Source organism: Hipposideros armiger, unplaced genomic scaffold (assembly GCF_001890085.2).
Source record: "Hipposideros armiger isolate ML-2016 unplaced genomic scaffold, ASM189008v1 scaffold_328, whole genome shotgun sequence".
Lineage (NCBI taxonomy): Eukaryota > Metazoa > Chordata > Mammalia > Chiroptera > Hipposideridae > Hipposideros > Hipposideros armiger.
The window spans coordinates 1,667,320-1,691,868 of record NW_017731678.1 but is presented as its reverse complement, the minus strand read 5'-3'; the positions used below and the strand labels follow the sequence as shown (position 1 = coordinate 1,691,868).

Below are 24,549 nucleotides of genomic sequence, written 5' to 3'. Positions count from 1 at the left end.
TTAACTTTCTGTCTTGGTTTCTATATTTTTAAGATGGATATGCTTATGATTATAATGATGGTTATAATGATAATAATAATAAAAATAATAATGTAATGTTAGAAATTATCTCTTACCATTATTATGGTGATTAACTGAGGTGATGAATGTGAATTTTTTAGCACAGTTCCTGACACATAGTGGGTCTTGGATATGGTGTTAGCTAACTACTGATATTCTCCATGATCACTTTGGTAGACTTCTGACTTCAATTTCGGGAATGTAATATTGATGGACATGATAGATGTTTTTCCATTATTTATCAAAACTCTGTTTCCTTTAATAAGTATTTAGAACAGGAAATAGATATATTCAGGCCCATAGGACAAATCTCTTTGAAGCAATGACAAAGTATACTCATTTAATGGAACACAAGAATTCTTAAACAAGATTGTTTATGGGGAAAATTTTAAGGAAAGATTTGTAGATAATCCATGACAAATTCTCATTTCAGGGTACCTATCATTTAATTAATCACTATGATGGGTATCTTTAACATTAAGCAAAAATTAACAGTTTCATAGTCTTGAGACTTCGTCACTCAAAACACAACTTTTAAAAGACATATCCAGGTTTCTTTTTAGAACGCCCCAAAATCTTGAATGATCATAAATAGAGTTCAACAGAGAAATATCAGAGAAAGCTAGCAGGTTTATTGTTGAGGGTTAGTTAATGTCCTTAGTTGATCCTCATGAACTTAAGTATGGCAGGTAGACAAGAAATAAGACACAGATTTGATAGAAGTGTAATGGAATATTTTAGCTCAGCAAGGGGAATTTAGAAGTCTTTTCTGCTGGCTGATCACAGCTAGTGTGTCAGCCAACAACATCCGCTGACTCTCAGATGACAACAGTGCCAGTTAATTAGCTCTTGTTTGTGTTTTGACTATTGATAGACTTAAATTATATTCATATTGTCATGCAGAACAAACACGTAGAAAAGTTTGCCTTTGATCTGAATACACTCATTTTGCTGCAGCCACATGTGAACTGCATATCAGAATAAAAAGCTTATGGAAAGTCAGGCATAGAAAGTCATCTAAATCAAATAATTTAAAAAAACATTTAATTAGTGATGATAATTTTGTCTTGGTAACAAAATACTCTATTTCAACAGAAGTTTAAGTTGACTTATAAAATTTAAGACATTACCTCTGAGATTGATGCTACAAATCACTATGAATATCTCCACAAATTCCTCAGCCCACTTATCCCTTTGACTTTTTAAAGATTTAATGCTATAGTTGTTAGCATAAAGCATATTCTTTATGTACAGTTCTTGAATTAGAATGGATTTCATTCTTTCATGACTATTAAAAAGCTTTCCCTCCTTCTGATTGTTATAAACCCTTCTAACAGTGCTTATGAAAAGTCAAGGAAATGGTTTTTCTAGAAGCCAGAATAACATATTGCTTGCAGTAATTTAAATTGCAGAAGAGTTTGTGTCTTTGCAATACATCCTGTGTAACAAGGTGTCTGCTGAGGAGCTCAGTAAAGCATGCTAGGGGTGTTGGAATCTTTTTCTTTTGAGGACAAGTGCCCCATGATTGGCATGCTGCAGCCACTGCTGCACTCTAAAAGACTTCTAGGTTGGAATTAAGCATGGACAAACACCTCTCAAGGGAAAGTGTGTGTGTTGGAAATCCTGGCCATTTTCTCTACCCTCTTATTTTTCTTTTTCCCCCAATTCCTCATCTTTCTTCTCAAAGAAACATAAGGAGACACTACTCAGAAATATAGATATGTTTGCTTGGTGTCCTTGATTAGAAATAGTTGAGACATCAGGAAGCCGAAACCAAGATGATTATTTATATAATCCTTAAAGCTAAAAGCTTTCAAATACATTGCAACAAAAGAAATTTTAAGAGGCAGTTTTATGTACACCGTTCTGTCTCCCCTATACTGCCCTCACATCACTAAGATGGTTTAGCATCGAAATCAGCTTAGGTAATCATAAAAGTTAAAAAGCTGCCCCTGGCAGCTTATCAGCTTCAAAGCTTTTCACAAAACTGCAACCAACATGACGTTTTGATTGTATGTGCCAAAGAAGTGGTCAAGGTTGATCAGTCAGCTTTCAACAGGAGAGTGTGCTCCTGGTAGAGTGGCAGCTCTAATCATATGGTGTTTCCAGGAAAGGGATACACTGAAAGGTAATATCACAATTATGTGTTTATGAAGTGCTGGTTTCTACAAACTGGAGATTTCCTAACAATTGCTAGAACAAATCATTACATTTTTAAAAGAAATAAAAAATGCACAGAGAGTATTAACAAAAAGGATTTTGAAAAAAAATCTCAATCTTGTTTGTTATCTTGTTAATGAATGCAGTTCAATGTGTCACAAATGCCCTTCTATCCTTGTCACATAGTGTGAATTACAAGTGGAAAGACCAAAGAAATGGTACGACTTCCCTCTACCAGGGTCTGATATGAGAATTCTTAGTCCCTTTCTCACTTATTACAGATACCTTTAATTACTGAGTCCTCATGTTTTAATAATCAATAAAAATATTCATAATTATGAGAGGACAATACCACTACCATTTTTACATTCACATTATGATATTTTTAGTGTGTTGATACAGTAATTATTTATTAAAAGTAACATGAAAATATGAATAAAGTATCTTTATGTACAAAGTGGCACATTGTGATTTCTACCTAACATTTAATAATACACTTGCAAATTTTCTCTGCATTACTATAGTAGAAAACAATAAATACAAACATTAGATAATATAAGAACACCAAGAAAGTAGGAAAGACCCCATGGGTAAAAACGGTCATCTCTGGAAACTTTAAACTCAAAGGAAGGTCATGTCATCAGTAAGCCCACATGCCTGGGCTTGTCAGGTTAACTGCTCACAAATGCCCTTTCTAGAATTCCCTCTCCTGAGAATATTCCTATCAAATGTAGGAATGTGCTTTTTCATGTCTCAAAGGACAGGGGCCCAAGATTCTTTTGGATTCTACCAGATTATTGCCTGTCATCCGGGCATCACTTTTTTTGGGACAGGAGACTGGTGCAGACTGGCGGAGCAGGATTGGAAGTCAGGATCAATTTCACAGGGCTTTCTCTCTTTCTACCCCTCGAGCATAGAAGCTGAAGATTAAGCCTGTGGGGGGAAAAAATTAGATTCCATGAAAGTGAAGAAGTAGAGATGTTGGGGGAGACTTTTTTTTTGTTTGTAAAAAAGTTAGGGACTAAGGGATTTTTTTCCACCCAGTAGAGTCACTTGAACGTCTCCCAAGCACTTCAGACTCAACGTGTCTGAAAGGAAAACCCCTATTCTGCCTCCCTAACCTGTCCCTCCTCACTCCATAATTTCCACCTTTTCTCTTACCTCCATAGCATCAGCTCCAGTCCTAATCTTCCTAATCTTCCCCATTCCCCACTGCCTATATCCAATCATCCACCACCTCTGGAGAATTTTATCTGCCAGACATTTCTCTATTCCATTCCCTTCTAAGCCCTTGTTTCCTTTTCCTAGGAAACACTGCAAGAGTTTTCTGACTTCCCTGCTTCCAACCTCACTGCTTTCGAATTAATCATCCACAGTAAACATCAGTGATGTGTCTCAAGCACAAATCCCATCACATTTCTCTTCTGATTAAAGCCCTTAACTGTACCCTATCACTAATGGGACACAATTTGAGATCTGTTGCTTAGGGTGACAATGTGAGTCATTAAGAAATTTATCGGGAGAAGGCTACTTAGTAGGGGGAAGAATGAAGAGGCAACTCTCGACTTCTTCACAGGAAAGAGAGCCAGGACTTTGTTTGATTACTTTGGGGTTTTTTGTTTGCAGCGCAGAAACAACGTTCTCTGTTGGTCCAAAAGGGAGCAGGAGATGGAGGCTTTGTGCCCCAAAGTGGGAAAGGGGTGGGTTCTGGCAGGAGTTAGATGTTGTGGCAATGCTGGTGATTTGCTAGTCTGGGAGGAGAATACGGTGCTGGTGAGGTGGGCAGTCATGCCAGGATGGAGACTTGCACCCTGCTCTTTCATGGCATAGTTGGCAGAGGCACAGTCTTTGGTTGGGATGTTTACACTGTTGCCTTGAATAGGGAGAAAGCAGGACATTGGTTGTCATGACTTGGAGGTCAGTTTGAAGAGCAGAGTGGCCATAGGATTCATGTGAAGACTTAGTCTATGGGAAGGACTGTAGAACAGGGTATTTTTGATGTTCTCCCAGAGCATCTGTGGCAGATAGAGGGTCCAGCAACTGCTAGGGCTTGGTGTATCTCTAGAAGGGGCACAGTGATTATAGGCCTCCCAGCAGACCAGGCCCCCCTCTCAAATTTTGGACTGATTTCCTGGGTGTGTTTTACATTCAAGGTCAGAGTGTTTCCCAAAATGAATAAATGACTTCTTGATGGCATTACAGAAGAATCTGATTTTATTCTGCTTAGAAAAGGAAAGTAGTTCCTTCTTGCTTTGTGAAGTCCTTTCTGATTTACCGTGGGAAAGGAGACCTCCCATGATCTGGTGCCCTCTACTGCTTCAACCTGATATCCCAGCCTTTCTGGCATTGGACTGTATCCTCTAGGTCAGTGCTTCCCAAGCTATCACCTATGGTGAAAGACCACGCTGTTTTTAAATTTATAATCAGTTGCCAACTGATATTTCTAAAAATACAGTAACTTGAATAGAAAGTTGCAGCAATATCAATTGCTCTAAACATTTTTAAAGGCTTACACACAGTTTCTGTTCTTAATCTCATTGTAGAATAGCATCCATAGTTCACTGACCTTACAGCAGACGTGTACAGTGCAGCTCTAGGCTAACCAATTATTTATACCTTATTTCATATGCCGTATAGTTTCACAATTCTTTTTATTAGTATATGCTGTTCCCTGTGCCTAGACACACCTAGGTCACTTTTTTTCTTATTCTGTAAGTCTCAGGTCAAATACCATCTTCACTAAGAAATTTGCCATTAAACTTCAAGGTGCCATGTCTATCTTTACATGCCACTATCTTATTAGTTACTGTTATACTAAAGTGATCCTCCTTAGGTGTATTTCTCTTCATTTCTATGAGCTCCTTGAGGACAGCAACCATGTCATATACCTCTTTCTGCTTGGCCTAGTACTTGTCAAGAAGTAAAATCTGTGTCTCTTTTTGTTAAGCTAAACTGTACTCCTCTGTAGGTTGAGTTTCCAAGTGAAGTCAGCATAGCTCATAGCTAAGTAAACATCTGGATTGATGTGAGTAAGATAATGTTCATGATTAATATTGTATTGACCTTTGTTTTAAAAAATCAGCAACCAATATAGGAGCAAACAAGAGTTTCTATCACAGTGTCTTCCATATTGATACTCTTTCTGAAGACATGGCTCTTGCTTTATTAACGATTTTTTTCATTAGTTTATAATTTGCTGTCTTTCCAACATTATAATCCCTCTAACCGTCAGTATGTTGGCTTTAATAATAATGATAACACAGGACTTTATAGTCACTGAAGCTCTCTCAACCCCATAATTGTATAAATTTGTGATTCTTACAAAGTATAAATGATCATGTTTATAACAAACTATCACGATAGATGATTCTTTAAGAATATTGACAACACTTTATAAACAAAGAGGCACAATGGTCTTAGAAAAGATTTTTCTGTCCTGGCTTCATAGATGTGGAACCTACACTGCAAAGATTAATCCAATTTATACCTTTAAATGCAGCATATGAAACTATTTGTTTCAACAGTATGATTTTCAGAAATTACAAACAAACTCAAGTAAATTAAAGGTTATAACCTTTTTGGTTTTGACACACATTTTTGATTAGTAGTATAAGAACTCCTCTGTATAATTTTGTGTTACCATTTCTATTCCTTCCTCTATGAATTATCTGTTCATGGCCTTTGCCCATTTTTCTATTTCCCAATATGTATAAACATCTTTGTATATTTAGGATATTAATTAATTGGTGTCATATTTATGCATTTTCCCAATTTGTTTTTTGTCCTATAAATTTTGTTATGATAATGTTTTTTACTTTTAGAAGTTTTAACTCATGATGTAGTAGAATTTATATCTTGTCTATTGAATTTTCTTATATTGTTTCATGTTTTGAAACTTCTCACTCAATCAGACGGTTAATAAAACATATCTAATTTTTATTCTATTTTCTCTTTCTCTTTGAAATTTTTTTTAATTTTAATTCTTTATACATTTTTTTCCATAGAGATATTATTAGTTAATATCCCCACGTCCACACTCATTATTGACCAATTTGTTCAGCTCTTTTATTGGCATCAGTAAGAAAGGAATATGCTTTGCCTGCTCCACATTTTTGCTTAGACATTCTGGCCTGGGCAGAAGTTCCATATAACAGGAATCAATTCCTTTAGTGATGTCATCCTTGCCATTCCTTGTCATAAGAGAATTAATCTCAGAAGGAGATAACAGCACAGTTGCATTGTAAATGAGCACAACTATGCATAGAAATGTATATAGCTAATGTAGCTCTAATCTTTGATTCCAGTGGCCTTCAAAACTTAACACGTTATTTTTTGTATTCATAGCTATTTTGAGGGGAGTCTTAGTGAATTATATGAGGAAAATTTAAGCCAAATAATTTTTTTCTTATTTTAAAGAAATTATGGTTCCTAAATGTAACAATAAATCTGCAGTGAAAAGATAAAAAATTTTTGAAACACCTATTAACCTTCCTGTTCTTTATATAAAAGTCTTGGAGATTTTAGAACTAGTTTGAATTGGTGAATCAGCATCAATCATGCCCACATAGATTTTTAATTTTTTCTCAAATTATTTTCTATTTCTTGTGTGTGGTGTCACGCTGTCACTAGACAAAGATTTGCAGAGAGCAAGGACCATAGATTATAAGTGCTTTGGAATTCCTGTCTACCCTGCCAACTGTATTAAATATCATACTCTGTACAAATTAGATGATCAATATATGAAGCAGCAAACATTAAATATATCTAGATTTTTATTTTGAGGTAAAAAATTTTAACATGAGTGAATATTTTCATATTAGTGTTTGGTGTTGCATACAGATCCAAAGATTTCCCAACTTCTTTTCCACAAATCTAATTCTGATAGATATATTTCTATTTATTCTGAATCTCTGAGTTGAGGTCTAATTTCTAGTTGATAACATAGAAAGTAATTACTCACTGGTTACTACATTGAAAGTACAATAATTGTTAAGAGAAATACATTGAAAAAAAGTAAGACAGATAGTAGAATTGACAGATGTCAAACTGGTTCCCATTATTTTCTGATCTTTACTCTTCAGAATAGTGTTATGTAATTCCAAAATTATGCAAAAGAGCAACAAAAGCTATTTATCACTGCAAATTAAAAGACATGTAATTAGAGGCAAGAATATATTTTAAAGTACAACATTTGAAAGAAATGGGAGATGGACAATAATGTATTTTGTTGAGCTTGTTTGGGTTAGCACTATTCCTTGACTGCTATATACTTTTTCTTTCTTTTCTTTCCAACTGAATGGAAGACTTTGTCTTCCTCCAAAATTCGATAATTAATTACTAAGATTTGAGCATTTTGATGATCTAGAAATCATCCTTTTATTAGCTACAGGGTTGCAAAGTAACCATAGCTGGTATGGAAGAGAGCTTTCCATGCACATGTCTCTACAAACTTCTCAAACTTCTTGGCTTCTTGAACTTTGCACCCGAAAGTATCCATTGCAAAAGGATAGACACACTTTCAGATTTCTCTCATTCTAATCCACCACTTGCTGGCTGGAGAGTGACAGAATTCTGATACTGACACATATACGTCTGGATGGCACTCCTCTGTTCGTCTCCTGCTACCAGCCAGAGAAGCATGGCAGTCATCATTTACGTAACAAGCACTTGCTGAGTGTCTGTAACAGCATCGTATTACCGTGTTTCCCTGAAAATAAGACCTAGTGGGAGAAGAAGCCCTAGCATGATTCCTCCAGGATATGGAGGTCACATACCCCTCACATGAGGGTTTTATCACCTGTTTCAGAGAGATGGGTGCCTTTTCCACAAAGCCTTTCAACTTAAAATATTCAATATGTCAAGGTGCCATATTTTGACACCTAAAATCATGGAAGGCCTTATTTTCTGGCTAGGTCTTATTTTCGGGCAAACAGGTAGTGGCTGGGCTAGAGACATAGGTAGTGGACAGAACAATGATATTCTTCCCCCTGGACACTGCCCAGAGTGACTGCCATTGTGGCCAGGCCAATTATGGACATATACATATTTATTTGTTCTTTCTTTTTTTTTAATATTAGTTGCCAAAGGGCAAATTCTTCTGCAGGTTCAAAAAGCATCAAACACTAATTGCAAGGCCGACCTTTTTTTTTTTTAATTGGAGAAGGGGAACAGTGTTGGGGAATTGGGAAAGGGGAACAGCCAAATTGTTGTCCTTCAATCTTAGTTGTGGAGGGCGCAACTAGCTCAGCTCCCAAGTCCAGTCGCCATCCAGCCGCCCGTCGGCAGCTTGCAGCCACTCAGCTCATGGTGCCGTGTTCAATCTTAGTTGCTAGTGGGCACGGCTCACCACCCCATGTGGGAGTCAAACCTGGCAACCTTGTTGTTAGGAGCACGTGCTCTCACCAACTGAGCCATTCTGCCACCTGTTGGCAGCTCAGCAGCAGCTCAGCTTGGGCACAGCTCACTGGTCCATGTAGGAATCAAACCAGTGACCCTGTTGCTCAGAGCTCACTCTCTTAACTAACTGAGCCACTCTGCCGGCCCCACAGGGCTGACCCTTAACCAATGATTCATATGAAAACTAAATTAAATTCAGAAGAAAAGTCCTTAGCCAATTCTAGGGGAGTAAAAGACAATATCATGCTAAGCTAGGAGGGTTAATTCTGGCAGACCTGAAATTGGCCTGAGCTGTTTTACTGAAATAAGAAATGTACCTGTTTTGCCCTGATTCCTGGTCAAAGCATGGAATGTGAAGAATAACAGTGTTACTTGTAACCATAGTTTTGAGAGGTTTCAAGTATTTATTGATTAACTATAATTGTAAGGAAATTGATCATTTGCATCTAGTCTCATTGAAACATGTGGCGGACTCTGTCACTTAGTTAGACAGCAAGAAATTACCTTCATGACCAGCTAGGTGTAAGAAACCCCAGATGAGAATGCATTTTGAATCTCTTTGTTTGAGGTGTTTTGTGCCTGCATCCATGGTTTCTGGCCCCAGAGAGGAAGTCCGCTCTGGTCAGGTCCTTGCAGAAGGAGGACAGTCACACCTCTTAGCTGACTTCTCTGGACCCCATGCCCTGAGCCAGCCTTTGGCTGTGATGCGCATCTTTAATGCAGCTGCTGTCTCATATCCTTTTTCTGCGATCAACTACAAATTTCTAAGCATTGTCATTTTGAGTTCTGGGAGTCTTTGTTAGCCACAGAACCCTGTCTAACTGCCACTGTCAGTGTGTGTATAGTGACGCAGGTAAAGGCAAACTGCATGTATAAGGAAATATTACAACAGGCAGAAAGAGTGAACTGTCATTCCTGAGGTGGGCAGGGCACCTGGAAGAATCTTTTCCAGCTCCCAAGACGTTCATTTCTCTAGCAAGTCTTTTTAGCGTTTGTCTTTAGACAAATAGACAACGATGGTTTCATTGACACAAACCATTAACTTTTCAGCTTATAAAAGTCTTTAAAAATAATCTAAGCTGCAGCAGGCTAACAAAATAGATATTAATGAGCATCTCAGTGAATGAAGTTAGGAAACTTACATATTTACTGCCCAGGTGTGGGAGGATCCATCAAGCTGTCAGTTCTTGGTTTTCCCTTGTGCAGAGTGCTCACCTAAAAACAGAAGATACGCTTGGATCTATAAGTTCAGAGAGTGAATAAGGATGAACATAAAGATTCTTGGCTTGTTTTTTGTTTTTCAAGAAAAGTCCAATTTCCCTGCAAGAATGTCACTAGAGCCACAGTTTGCCTCTTGGTATTGCCCGGAAATTGTTCACCAAGATTTATGAGCTTTTTTCGGCCGTTGTCTGTTTTCACCCTAAGGGAGCCATGCTAACTAACTCCCTGGCCATGAGGGGGTGTGACAGTGGGGAGGTGATAACAGAGGAACCCTGGAGAATGAGCTATTGATTTTTGCTTGTTCCATGAGCTGGCTCTGCCTAAGCAAAACTGTGTCATATATTAAAGTGCCATTTTATCAGGAAAACATTCTAGGGTCCTCTGTTTAAATAATTCAGGAAGACTTTTGTGAAAATGAATGTATAGGCCAACATGAACACTTTGGTGACATACAGAGCAGCACAGAGGACATTGCTCTAAATAACAGTGTCATCCCGTCATCCAATATAAAGATAAATATTAGCCTACAGTGATGGGAAGCTGAGAGGCCCCATGCGTTTTTACATGCCCCTTATTCATAATCATCACATCTCACATTACCTTTGTCTTTCAGGTAAATTCAAGTATCAATATCAGTCACACTTTATAAAACCAGCTTTGAGAATAAATGTCATCATTTTGCTCCAGTTTTTAGCTGCCATTTAGGAAACCTGTTTTATGTGGACTCCATTGGTGTCATTTATTACCTGCACAGTCATGGTGATAACAAATAGTGCCAGAGACCTATAAAGAGATCAAATCAGAAGTTCTCTCCAAGAGCTCCTTAGGTCCTGTCCTCAGAGAAATGTCAGGAACAGAGTGACAGCCTCACTGCCCCTACCCTAGTTACAACCTTTTGCTCACTATTGTTTATATTGTAAAAGGCACAGCACCTCCTGGAATTCATGGGTATGAGATACAGGAATGAGAAGTAAACAAAATAAACATTTACTGAACCACTACTGTCAGCCAGAAGTCGTGTGAAGCAAATCATGTGAAAATCATTACAATTCTTCCTTCCAGGTCTGACTAATTGGGAATACAGAATGTGAGAAAGATTCAATAACAGTCTGATTCCAAGAACAGTTATAATAATGATATCTATGGCAAAAGCAAATGGAACACATGCATACCTAGGGGGAAAAAAACTGGAAGGAAATACACTAAATGCCAATAGTGATTACACCAAGGTTGTGTCTCATGAGTAATTTTTAATTCTTTTCTATTCTTTATTTTTTCTATCTTCCATTATGCATAATGTGCTCAAATATTAAAATGGCTGTTTAAGCCATGAACAGATATTACAAGGCAGTAATCTATGCTGATTTTCCAAGTGAATGTAAGTTAAGAGGGAGAAAGACCATGTACAGCTGGGATAGTCAAGGAAGCTTTGGTGGAAATGCAGAGAATGAGCCAAATATTGACGGGTTGGGAAGATAGAAGCAGAATCTGTGTGTGGCTTTGTAAATCTATGAATCTTTTTGCTGATCTTTACACTTTTACTCATTTCTTGTTGTTAATGAACTTTTATTTGTAAAAATAAATAAGCAAAATAAGCAACTGTGCATTTACTGAGTAATTACCATAATATACTAATTGGTATTAGTATACTAATAATATACTAATTAGTATTAGTATACTCGTAATATACTAATAATGTATAATTACCATAATGACAAGGAGGGGGAAGTAGGAGTGACAAAGGAGACCAAGGCACCGACTCCTCTTTCAAAAGGGCCTGAGTGCAGCGAGGAAGGCAGGGACAAATGAATGACATCTGGGGAACATGCTTTATTAAGTGGTTCAAAACTGAACAAGAGAAGCCTCACGCATGCTGGCAGCCCTGGTAGACATGCTGAAGTGCTTGAACTTAATCTTACTAACACCGACTTATCAGAGGTTTCTAAGCAGAGCAATATTGTAATGAATTCAGATCTGCTTTTTCTTCCTCCCCATTTTTCAAAATCAAGGAATGCTTTGAAACAAAATTTAAATGTACTGTGTTTTCTTTGTTCTGTGGAGTCATGAATTCTTGAACTAATTTGAGGAGCTATCTTCATAAATTTTATAGGCCTTAAAGTTAAAATGAGAAGCGCTGTTTCCTTGGAAGCATGATATATTGACCTCTAAAATGATACAATTTATTTTCAGATATGAGACCAGGTTTTATAAATGGAAGTACTGACCAATCCAGTGAACTCTTATGGCCACTGAAGCTCAAATTTCATTTTGTTACCTCTTAGGCACATTAATTCCCGCTATATTGCTTAGGCCATGACGCAAATAACATAAAATGCAGCACTCATCAGTTCTGAGTGGTGGGTAGTCAGACATTTGTTCTATCAAATTATTTTCTGAGTTTTTTAAATTGCTCAAAAATTGTATAAAGGAGATAGGGGAACATTGGGTTAAACCTGTGAACTTAACATTATATCTAATCATTTCAGATTTCATTCTGTTAGTTATATTTTAGGAAAGATGTCACTATTACGGGAAAAGGTATTTAAGTAAAAACAATTATAATAATGGAACTTCTCTTGAGTATGGTGATCATTGCTTTATAAATAAAGCATATTTGAATAAGTTGAAAATACAATGGAAGATTCGTTGGGCATTAAAGAACAATCAGATATTAAATTTACCACCAAGAAGCACAAAGTTCTCCAAAGTTTTCCCCTCTGGATGTTTCAATTCTGGTGTCAGTTGGCATTATCCTGGTAGAAAAGGGTGCTAAAGTCGGTGGTCGTGACCCCAGCCCTCTCCTCAAAAGAAAAGCCAGCTGGTCAGCATGCCAGTCACAGCTTGGAGAGGCGGAGGCTGCAGTGTTATGTTATGTTAAATTCCCAGTGGAGTGAGTAAGGGAGAGTGCATGAAATTATTGTGATGCTTGCTCACAAATCACAGGCAGATTCTAAGAACTCTTCTTGACCAATGGCATAGTTACACTCAGGACCTTTCAAGAGCTTACTCAGGACTAGTTCATTTTTAGGCTGCTTTTCTGCTAACCTAGGAGAACAGGTTTGGCTACTTAGTTAAGGCCAGTAAATAGCCAGGGGAAACCTGTGAGTGGTTTGAATGTCATGAATGAATTTTACTCCTCTGCCCATGCACATGGTTACCTCTGAGAGAACTATTAATATGTGGGAAAAAAGAAAAGGTGTACGTTAAAGAGTAGAAGAGATGCAAAAATGAGGAAGGTCTCTCTTAAATGACAATGGCTCACATGAGGGGTTTGACATGTCTCTGCAGATTTTGGGTGCTCTCATTTTTCAAGTCTTCTATTGGCCTCTTGTAATTTGTTCTAATTAGAATTCCCTACCTGAAATTGGGGCCACTTTCAGTTTTTGATATCTTGCTCTTGAATTGGGACAATATAGCTTTTTGTTTTACAAAAAAAATTTTGCTACATATGTGTGATATCATTTTATCATTCTATAGCTCTCACTTTACGTAAGATCTGTATTCTGGGATTATTTTGTATAGGTAAAATTGGGTAACTGAATATGGTAAATGTATTAATATAACTTGGTATTTAAACATGGATTTTTTTTATGAAGCTGGTAATTTCTATTTATCTGTTTTGTGATCACCATGTTTTAAATAAGAGTTCTACTCAAAACAAGAAAGTAATTGGTGCTTTTTTATTTTTAAAAGCTACATTGCATCTCATTTATTATTACTCTTGATATGCTATAACTCATACAAATTGTATTTATGTTTTGAAAGAAACATTTACATTTCAAATCAAGTGAAATCTAAACCTAAAAAATTGGAAAAAGAAATGCCAATTTTATCAACAGGAAATTGTGTTTTGTCCTCATGAGGAAACCTAATTAAAATTATATGAAATTATACAAAATATGATTTACATTTTAAGTGATGAATCCTGGTTCCAGTGAACTACACACAGCCATTACCAACAATGAAAAAAAACCCCAGCAATAATCATAAAAAAAACCCTAGTACACATAATGTTCTCTTTGATACAACTGCAGAATGGAAAATGCCTCTATTTACCACTCATTCTTTAGAACACATCTACACATTATGAAAAGCAACCTCTGAAAGCCAGGTAGACTAACAATTTTACCAAAAATAATATTTCTAGGGCTAATCTTTCCTTTATAGGAGAGTTTTGCATTTATTGGGAGTTATTACTTGACTACTTCTAAAGAAACTATGATTTTCAGACATAAACAAAATCCAAGTTAGATTTTGAAATAACCATTTTTCATCTAATCATCAACCTGGGAACTTACCAGATTCATGAGAAATTGTCTTAACAGTGAGAAGCTTCACACTCTCTTTATCAGACTGAGGTCTATTTGGAACAGAAAACATTCAGTTAGTATTATCACTGTATGTCTGTGAAAGAAAGTAAACATGATATACACAGAATGAAGAAGATACAAAACATATATATTTTTATGTGTTTCTATGGCAAAACCTGTGTCTTATATAGACACACACATACTTTTACAGCACTTTCCACTTTTGGAATCAAGCCAGTAAGTCTCCATCACTCTGTTACAGCAATGCAATGATCAGGCAAACTAAACATTAAGATGGGTTGTGGGAAACACTTGTCACAGGGTCTGCATGGTACAGGTCTCCCGTCCTGAATCACGAAGGGGAAGACATAGCAATGTTTCTAAACCTTTTGGGCTGGTGCTGAGTTCTGGGGATGTCCTTTTTTATGAGGCCCTGAATACTGCAGTATAGAGTCTGAGCTATTTTAATCAAGAATTCCCACCTATCCTTTCTCAGGTTCTGAATTGTTTCAAACCCAAGTTCCTTTCCTTGGACCTGTCAAATCCTCTATTTCTAATTAAGAAGGGTAAGTGATCTATGGTTAGCATTTCTAAAGTTCACAGTCTGATGAACAAAAGCACCTACATAAAAGCAGCCTACAAATTGAGATCAGCAAAGAAAATGTAACCTCAGAATTGGTTTTTGACATTAAAATAATTTTTCTTTGTATTATAGCACCTTCATTGCAACAGTTGGCTGGATTGGTAGCAACTGCTTTTTAAAAAAAATTATTTCATTTTTTTTCAGTTACAGTTGACAGTCAATATTATTTTATATTAGTTTCAGGTGTACAGCACAGTGGTTAGACATTTCTATAATTTAAGCGGTGATCCCCCAATTGGTCTAGTAGGTACCTGGTACTGTACGTACTTGTTGCAACATTATTGACCATGTTCTCAATGCTGCACTTTACATCCATCCTCATGACTATTTTGTAACGGCCAATTTGTATTTCTTAATCCCTTCACCTTTTTTCACCCAGCCCCTCAAACTCTCTCCCCTCTGGCAACCATCAGATTGTTCTCTGTGTCTATGAGTCTGTTTCTGTTTTTAAAAAGTCAAAACAGAACAAGCATCTACTGTTAGGGAAAAGCCACTCATTGCTGTCTCCAGGTGCAGACATGATTTTTCCCTAAGTGTGATAAACATAGTGAAAATTTCACTGGGAAAACTATTTAAAAACTCTAGGTATGCTTCTATGATATTTACCCATGTAGTTATATTCATTCTTCTATGTTTACAGTTCATCTTTTGATTTTCTATTTTACTACTTTACCCAAGCTTAAGAGCAGTCCTCTCTTTTAATTGTTGAAATGTCTCTGTTGAATAGAGAGAGCCCTGACAAATACTTAGCCAAACTCCATTTATAGTGTTTTCTACACAAATTCTTTAAAAAACAAGCCAAAAATAAGTGTAAGTATAGATGGGTACTCTTCCCTATGTAAATGCTAGGGTCAGGCTTCTAGGAAAAAAAAAAATGACGTGGCATTACTTACTGGTCATTTCCATTTTCTGGCGTGCCTAGGGGAGAAGAGAATTGTTATTAGAGTTGCAAGAAGCTTTGCTACAAAAAACTTGAGACCCCTGCCATTTTCTGTGCAGAGATATTGCTAAAGGCAATTTTTAACTTTTGTATCTCTCCACTCCCTGCCCCACTAACCATTTTCTCAGATATGGTTACCATTCATTTCTCAGGTATGACTAATGCATTCACGAAATAGTCCTAACTAGGCCATCCCCCCTGAACTTAGTTCTGGACTAATTTTAATCTTATTGTTTCATATCACTATGTGAAACTACTATTGGTTATCACGCATTCCACAGAACCCAGAAAAGTCTCAATTTATGTCAGCAGCTCTGAAAAAAGTTTCTCCTCCAAGTATCAAATTACCTTTTTAGATCAGCTGATTGAATTTGTGGCTTTCTTTTATACATTGTTCTTTTTGAGGACACAAATCACTGTATTTGTGATGAACTATGATATAGACATTGCTTCTAATTGCATCTGAATCCCACTGATTCAGCCTCTCAAAAATGCCCACAATGTCTCTGTGGCTGCTAATAGCAACTAATCTTTTGTAGGCTTTGCCAGGCCGCTCCACAGGGTCTGGTAGAAACAATGTGGGGTAAGAGTGAGACTCAGATGATTCATTCTACACATGAGCAGCCTTCAGGAGCTGATGTTGGTGCTCAAACCTCATATTAACTGTGGCCTATCAGGCAAACTATACTCATATAATATAATTGCTTTGTTTTGTTCCCAGCTTTTCTGTGGTTTTAATTCATTGCTACTCAGCTCTTATCTCTTGGATTCCATCTCTAATCTATTATACAATAGCTCTTGTCATTGGATATATATATATATATATATATATATATATATATATATATATATATATATATGTGTGTGTGTGTATATATATATATGTGTGTGTGTGTGTGTGTGTGTGTGTGTGTGTGTGTGTGTGTGTGTATAAAACCCTTTGAATATAGTTCTCATGGCTTTGAAATCATTGTTTTATGAAGACCTTTATATCCACTAATTTTTGGCTGTTTCTATTTCTGTCACCTTGGCTAAGGTATCCCATCATGACACTTAATCCCTAGAATTTAACTCAGGATGCCATATACTGTTTGCCAACTTGATCTAACCTCATCTTCCCCACCATTAGTAGGATTTCAACAGCACTTTAAAAAAGTTCTATTATAAATGCTATGTGTAGGGCCGGCCGAGTGGCGCATTGGTTAAGAGCTGGCTTGGGATGCCAGAGGGCCCCTGTTCGGATCCCACATATGAGGGCCAGTGACACTGCCCTCCACAGCTAAGATGCTGAACAACAGCTCAACCTGGAGCTGGGCTGCCATGAGTTGCTGGTGACAGCGTAGGCTGCAGCCCCTGCTGCAGTGGGTTGCCATGGGCTACCATGTGTGGCCAGTAGCCAGCGTAAGCGGCCAGAGGCTGCAGTGAGCGGCCGTCCAGAAGCCGGTGACTGATCTACCTCGCCCGGGAAGAGCGCAATGATGGTGCCAACTTGGGCCAGTGAAGCAATGTCCTCCACAATTAGACTGAAGAACAAAAGGACAGCAACTTGTCTGTTCCCCTTCCCCCAATTCCCCAGCGCTGTTCCCATCCCCCAATTCCCCAATAAAAATCTTAAAAAAAAATGCTATGTGTGATATCACCTGTGATGCTCACAGCCATGTTCCAAAATGGGTTATCTTTTGTATGCCTATTTGATTTTTTTCCTAAGGATGCTGTAATATGGGTTCATTGGCAGATATATGCATACCAACAGACTACTTTCTGCATATGTACTCTTCTTATTTGGGTTAAAGCTCAGAGTATTGTTAACATTATCCAAATAAGGACAATTTCATACTAAAATCTCTGGTTCATGTTGTCTTCCAGAAAGCAGCGTGAGTTTATGCATTTTCTGAACTTAATGAATTCTCACCCACATATTGAAGAGTGATTAATTGAGGGTGTGTAATGGTGCTAATTTAATGATAACAATGCTATAAATTCTGTTTGGAAAACAGAGTTAACACTAACCAAGAAGATTTGGCTAATGGTACAATTGTCAAACTTGGTAACAAAGTATCATATGTCTTCAGGATAACTCTCCACATTGGTAGGAATTTTGTGCATTTTTTTCTTTTCCTTGGAATGATCCAACTCATCCAGAGTCCTCTTTAACAGAAAATGTCAACTTTACACATAACTTATTTGCAAATCTTCCTATGCAAAGCAGTTTTTCGGTAAAGGGTATTTTTACAAATGGATGTAGCACACTATTTTTTTTTTTTTTACCTTTCCTGTGTAGTCAACACCCACAGGATTCAACTTGGATGGTTGATTTTTCATAAAAGATAGGATTGGTGGTTTAGTAATTTAGAGAAATTAAACTGATTTATAAAAATGCTATTTCCCCTTTGGAAACTGAGTGAGAAAACATATTTTCAACATTATTAAGAAGTTTATTCATTAACTCCCAAGGAGAAAGTCATTGATTTGTTTTCATCTTATTTTCCACCAACAGCTAAAATAAACACGGCTGTGTTTGTCTCATTACTTTCCCTTGTACAGTCAGGCCTTCCACCATGCTGTCTGTGTGGTGGGGCATGCTTGGGACTGGCCTGAGGGACAGCATTCATTAAAGTCCTGGGGGCATGTTGTCCATGGGGTACATAAAGGGTAGTGTGGCTAATATATCTTATAAAATAATTGATTTTTCCTTTGTAACAGTTTTTGAGACTTAGGTAGAATTCTGTTAGTGAAATATTTAGAATTTAAGTGAGGAGAGGCAAGGTTCTATTTTACTGAAAACATAAAAATTTAACTCAGCAAGCATGTATAGTAAGGCTCTGCTATACATTATGCATGATGCAATGTGAACAATATGTGTTTTGTGACTGGAGAGGTTGCCTGAAGTTGTGCACTGAGTGTTTGCATTCCCCTAAAATTAATATGTTAAATCTTAACACCCAATGCAATGAATTTAGGATGTTGATTCTTTGGAAGGTGATTAGGTCATGAAAGCTGAGTCCTCATAGGATTGGTGCCCTTATGAAGAAGACCTTTCTTGTTCTTCCCAAGATGTGAAGACACAGACAGAAGGTAGCTATCTGTAAACCAGGAAGAATTAATACCCTCACCAGACACCCAGTCTGATGGCTTCTTGTTTGGACTTCTCAGCCTCCAGAATTGTGAACAATAAATTGTTGATTAAGCCACCCAGTCTATGGTATTTTGTTATAGCACTCAGAACAGACTAAGGGGAAACAGGCACATAGAGAAATACCTATACTGTAGTGTGATGGATAACGACACAAAATTCTACAGAATTTAAAGTGAGAACACTCCATTGTGCTTAAAGAGATGGTGTGTTATACAAAGATACATTAAATTAGTGTTTGAGCTAGATGCTAACGGATAAATTGGAGATTAAGTATGTTATAAAAGTTAAGTGGTGGACTGGACATTCTAGGGGAAGGAATAGCTTGGACAAAAGCAGGGATACATAACACAGCATTACACAAGCAGGGAAGGGCTCTGGAACGGAACAATAGACTGATGTTTAAGATAACCGGTGAATACTGAGCCATGGAAACTGAAGGGGGATTCAGATGAAGTGTCTAATAAAAACCGCTCAAGTTCCTGGAACAGAATAAAAGATTGAATAAAGGCTGAAAGATACCTGAATAAAGTAGGGACTCTGGTTTTAATGGATCAAGACTGGTTAATTAATTGTGACTAATATACCATGTTAATAATAGGAAAAACAGGTTTGGGGTGTATGGAAACTCCAGCTATCTTTGGAACTTTTTTATAAATTTAAACCTATTCTAAAATTAAAAGTTTATTTAAAAAAGAACAACAATATAATGTAACTATGGGAAACATAAATGTTTAAGAGGCAGGGAGAAGGTAAACTAGCAAAAAAGAAGAAAACAAAGGGTGAGGCTGTTTAAAAGGGAGCAGTGCCATTTTAAAGGTAAGAAGAAAGACTTCTAAATGCTATTGCAGGATTAAGGAGGATAATAAAGAATTTCAAACTGGAATCCCACTAAAAATTGCAATAGTGTTAAATCCTGAGGAACCAATTCAATTGATTCCTTCACTGGAAGGGAGCTGTGCCTCCCAGGAAGAAGCGAAGTCACATAACACTCTTCTTGAGATTATGGGCCCCTAAACTAAATTCTTAACAAGCTTCCCTTTATCATCTGTTATATGGAAAAGGAACAAATTTTCACCATAGATAATGCATGTCATTTTCTGTCGTCTTTACTACCACTTTCCCCCAACCACCCGCAAAACTGGGGCTGTTCCATTAAACAGAATTTGTCCATTTGATAATATCTGCCTCTAGTAGTTAATCCCGACTCCTTACTTCCCCAGCATTCAATGGATTTCCCTACCCCTTTGTCTCTACTTTTGGGATCAAGCAATATGGCATTTTATTTTTTCTGTATCCCCTATACCCTTAAGAGTTTTAACTGAGCATGTGTATTCTCAACAAAATGAAACAAAACGTTGTTACCTACCTGGGTCTGTCTTCCGGCACATTCGATACAAACCCACCAGAACAAATGCTGAGAGTGTTATTACAATCAAAGCAATGACCACAGGCAAAATAATACCTAGGAAGTATTGGAGACATTGTCAGAGTGGCTATTGAATTTCACAAAAAAATAGTTTATGCACTGAGCAAATTCATGCATGCTTTCTTTCTTCTTTAAACATCATTCTATTAAAATGTTCTATTTTAAGCAAAGATTTATCTGATTCATGAGTTTTGCTCTAGTTGTCATTTCTGACGTATCCACTTGATGTCAGTCTTGTAGCCTTTCTGAAATCAAATTTCAAACCTAAGGGCGATAGTTCCCCACCTTCCTGGAGACTGGAGGAGAGAGAAGATGGAAGGCTGGAGAGGCAGAAGATGTCCTCTAGACCTACAGTCAGACCCACGTTCACACATTAGACTCTTTACTACTTTATAATAAAGTTACTGGAAAAAAGATATATAAATATTCCACACTAGACCTGCTCTAATTATAAAGCTGGCTTTCTAAAAAACCCTCAAATATCTTTCCATAATAGTATCTTAGAATTAGAAAAGGTATAAAATAACATAAATGGATATAATGGGATAGCACAGTGTATATGATTTCTAAACATGAGCAATATGGTTCAAGAAAGATGTGCATGTGTGTGCATGTGTGTGTGTGCAAATGTGTGCAAATTGCTGCAGTAAGTAGGGTGGTTTTTTTTTCTGTTTTAAGAGGAGAGTTTTGCTTTGTTGGTTTTTTTTACCATCTGCCTTCTTTTCTGACAGTCATTTCCTATGTTAAAACTACAGTGATGAAAGGAAAACACTGTTCTAGGGCTATAACTAGAGATACAGAAATCATTGTTACTAATTAGTTAGGTATTCTCAAATGGTTGCTCATGTGTTCCTCGTGTTTATCAGGGAATGAGAATAATTACCAAATTCATTTGTAGGGTGGTTTACACTTGCATTGTTATGGTTAAATATTTGTTTTAATTAAGTCCTGCTGGATTCATATTAGACCTTGAACGAGATCACCAGTGCCTCCCCCAAATGAGAAAACCATGATCAGCTGGTCAATAAATGCAATGATGACCTATTGCAATGGAATGGCTTACGTAAACTTTAAGATCATCTTTTATCATGCCAGCTTCATATATATTCATCTTATTTTTAATCATCAGTGAAATTAATTAATATTCTCTATTTAGTCCTAGCATACACATATATGTTATATGACATACATCTGTTTTTTTCTAAAATGGAACATTTCTTAAAAGGCCATTTTTAGCATTAAGGCAAAGTTCAGTAGAGGTGAACAATTCATTTTTTATGGATATCTCTGGCTGTGCACTTCGGCTTATCTGAAACTGGCCCCATCAATTCACCTTGACCCTTGGTGGTAATTGCTTAGCATTAAAGTAAGAAAATCATCCTGAAAGTGTGCTCATTAAAACCAGACTAGCAAGTAGGAAATTCTCAAAGCATGTGGCAGTTAGATAGGGTTATCATGAGACTGCAGGTTCAGTAAAGCTGATAAAAATCTATCTATAATAAAATATCTTAGGGCCGGCTGAGTGGCTCAGTTGGTTAAGAGCTCGCTCAAGAGTTTGAGCTCTGAGCAACAGTGGTTCGAGTCAGCCCGAGCTGAGCAGCCGCGGAGCTGCCAACAGGTGGCGGGATGGCTCAGCTAAAAAAAAATATATATATATCTTCTCATATTGGTAGCATTCAAACATTCTGCGTATCTACTGCCATGAATGAACATATGTCTGTTACTCACTGGAATAGGAGGGGCTGGTTGAAGAAGAGCTTGAATTTTTTGCATTCTCAGTGCCTATTATTTGTAGAAAGAAAAACATCAGTCACCATTGGTTAACGTGTACCAGTCCTCACAATCCTCCCTCTACCCTTCTCCCCATTTAAGTCAGCCTCTGCGATCTGTAGGTCTGATGCTTCAGGTGAATATACCTGATCTCATGCTGAAAGAACTCTGTTTTGCAAATCAAGATTAGTAAGGGGTTAATGTATACAATTTGATGAGTTTGGACATACACCCATGAAATCATCACCGCTATCAAGGTAATAGGCATATATATGAATCACATTAAAAGTTTCCTTGTGCCCTCGCTTCTTTTTGTGGATGTGCATTTTGTTGTTGTTGTTGGCACGGTTTTCTTGGTGAGAAGGGGTTAAGCAAAGCCAGTTTGCACGCATGCACACAGAAGTCATACCTTGAGACTGTGAGATGTTTTCTGTCATTGCTGCTGATACTGAGGGTGATGTACTGGTTTCAGAGGGTGAGGCATCTGGTTGTGGAGAGCTAACTGTAGGCAAAAGTATAAATCCAGTCAGACTATAGTATCAACTCTCCTTATTGGGTTTCTTTGCAATTCAAACAGTTTGCATTTCTGAAGATCTGTGAAAACTGTTTCTTGTTGAATACATACAGTTGTGCACTAAGTCCTAAATTCATCTATTCCTCCTATAACGAAGAGTAAATTTGGAATCACAAAACCTGTATTTCTGTATTATATCTTCAAAAACTGTTAAGAAAACTTGAGTACATGTCTTATTCTAGACTACAGCCGATATCCCGTAGTGTACAGGATTCTTGTGGGATAAAAATCTATGCAAAAGCATTATTCACAGTTCAGATGTTATAACTGGTCGATAGTGATTTTTTTCTATCACACGTATATAAAATAAACATAAACGCATATGACTTCTTTTTTATAGTGTTCCTTACTGATAGAAGGGAAAGATTGTAATTAAGGCTTTGATTAGAAGGATAGGGGAAAAAATCAAAGATTCCTCATGTTCACTTTAAAGCTCAGCAGTGGTTTACACTTAAGTGTCTTATCTAGAGTAATGGCTGCTTCGTTGCATTTCCACCACTATTCTCTTCTTGAAAAAGAAAACGTAAATTTTAAACTTATTAAAATTATTATTTGTTTGCTTAAGTCAACATTTGCCATCTTTCGCCAGAAGGACTGAAACAAAAACTAAAAATTTATTATTCAAAATCCATAAATCTCAATGAATTTCAAGGAAATATAAATAATTAAATGTTTTATAAGTGCATATCATTTATTCTTATGAGTTTGGAATAAAATGTAATTTGTAGTTAGAAAAATATTGAAAAATTCTCTTTTTCTTGTAGTCTGAGGTGATAACTTTTTATCGCACCTATTTGCCTTGTCTCTCTACTGAATTGGAAGTTCCTGGAGTGAGAAAGCCATAACTCCCACTGTAGCCCACATACTCACGGAGCTCTGACCACAGTGGGTGTGCGGTAAAATGTAGCTTATGGCTTGGCTGAACTAAGAGGCTCTCTTATAATTATGGCCCCCTTAGGAATATTGAGACCATGTATAATTGCATCAGAGAAATTGATATCAGCTATGACTGCCTTGGATTTTTCCTTCTTTGCCACCCACAGCCCAGGACGCAGTGCATGCTCGTGCATTTTTGACATCTGTGGGGGAAGAATAATGTTTAAGAGTCTGTACCTTTCTTACCATGCAAGAGATCTGTGGGAGGAAGCTAGATATATGTCTACAAGAACAAAGAAAAATATCAAGCTAGTTCACTAAGCAGACAGAGAAAAAGAATATTAAATTCAAGAGTGGAGACTGACTGAAACTTTGGTACTTTTAGTTGCTTTTTCCAGTGTCAAGTGTTTTAGTAAGGATGAATGCTCTTTCAGTTGTGTTGGTTGAGAATGAGGTGGCTGATTAAATAACCAATGGCATGAATTCATCTGGGATTTCCCAAGGGTTAAGTTTCAAGACTCCTACCTTATTACCTTCTCACAGACAGGCTAAGTAGCAGCTATAGTTCTGAGTATAATCTCTCTGATTCAGATGAAACTCCATGCTTTCCTATTTAAAATGTGTTGATGGTCCAGTGTCAACTGTTAATGATCCTGATATATAGGTAGGCAAGAGAATTAACTTTTCTAAAATGGAGGATTCATTTGATCCTTGAATAAAGACTCCACATTTTTCTTTTTGTTTTTCTTTTAATTTTCACCTTCAATTAATCATTTCTGAATCTAGTACACACACACACACACACACACCACACACACACACACACACAACACACTTTACCTCTACACATGTAATGCCTTCTTGGTGTTTTCTTTTCTAGTTTCTTTTATTTAATTTTTTAAAATACTGGTCATGAATGGGAATGAACTCACAACTTGAGAAACCCTGCCCATTAGCATGATCATATTGATAAAATTATGGATTTTGGCTGAATTCATCAATTGTGATCCTAATGTGACTAAGATAGTGGGAACCAT

General features: G+C 37.0%; 1 protein-coding gene across 1 annotated transcript in view; it reads right to left on the bottom strand.

Annotated features, from left to right (window-relative positions):
• Positions 1–373: 373 nt before the first annotated feature.
• Positions 374–24,549, bottom strand: part of EMCN (endomucin) — a 41,253-nt gene continuing 17,077 nt past the window's right edge. Inside the window, exons 4-10 of the mRNA XM_019660760.1 lie at positions 22,472–22,564; positions 22,021–22,074; positions 20,233–20,328; positions 15,684–15,708; positions 14,136–14,197; positions 9,759–9,831; positions 374–3,153 (exon numbers count right to left, since the gene is read on the bottom strand). Coding sequence (XP_019516305.1) covers positions 9,797–9,831; positions 14,136–14,197; positions 15,684–15,708; positions 20,233–20,328; positions 22,021–22,074; positions 22,472–22,564 — 365 coding nt within the window. The 3' untranslated portion in view covers positions 374–3,153; positions 9,759–9,796. The remainder of the gene's footprint in view (positions 3,154–9,758; positions 9,832–14,135; positions 14,198–15,683; positions 15,709–20,232; positions 20,329–22,020; positions 22,075–22,471; positions 22,565–24,549) is intronic.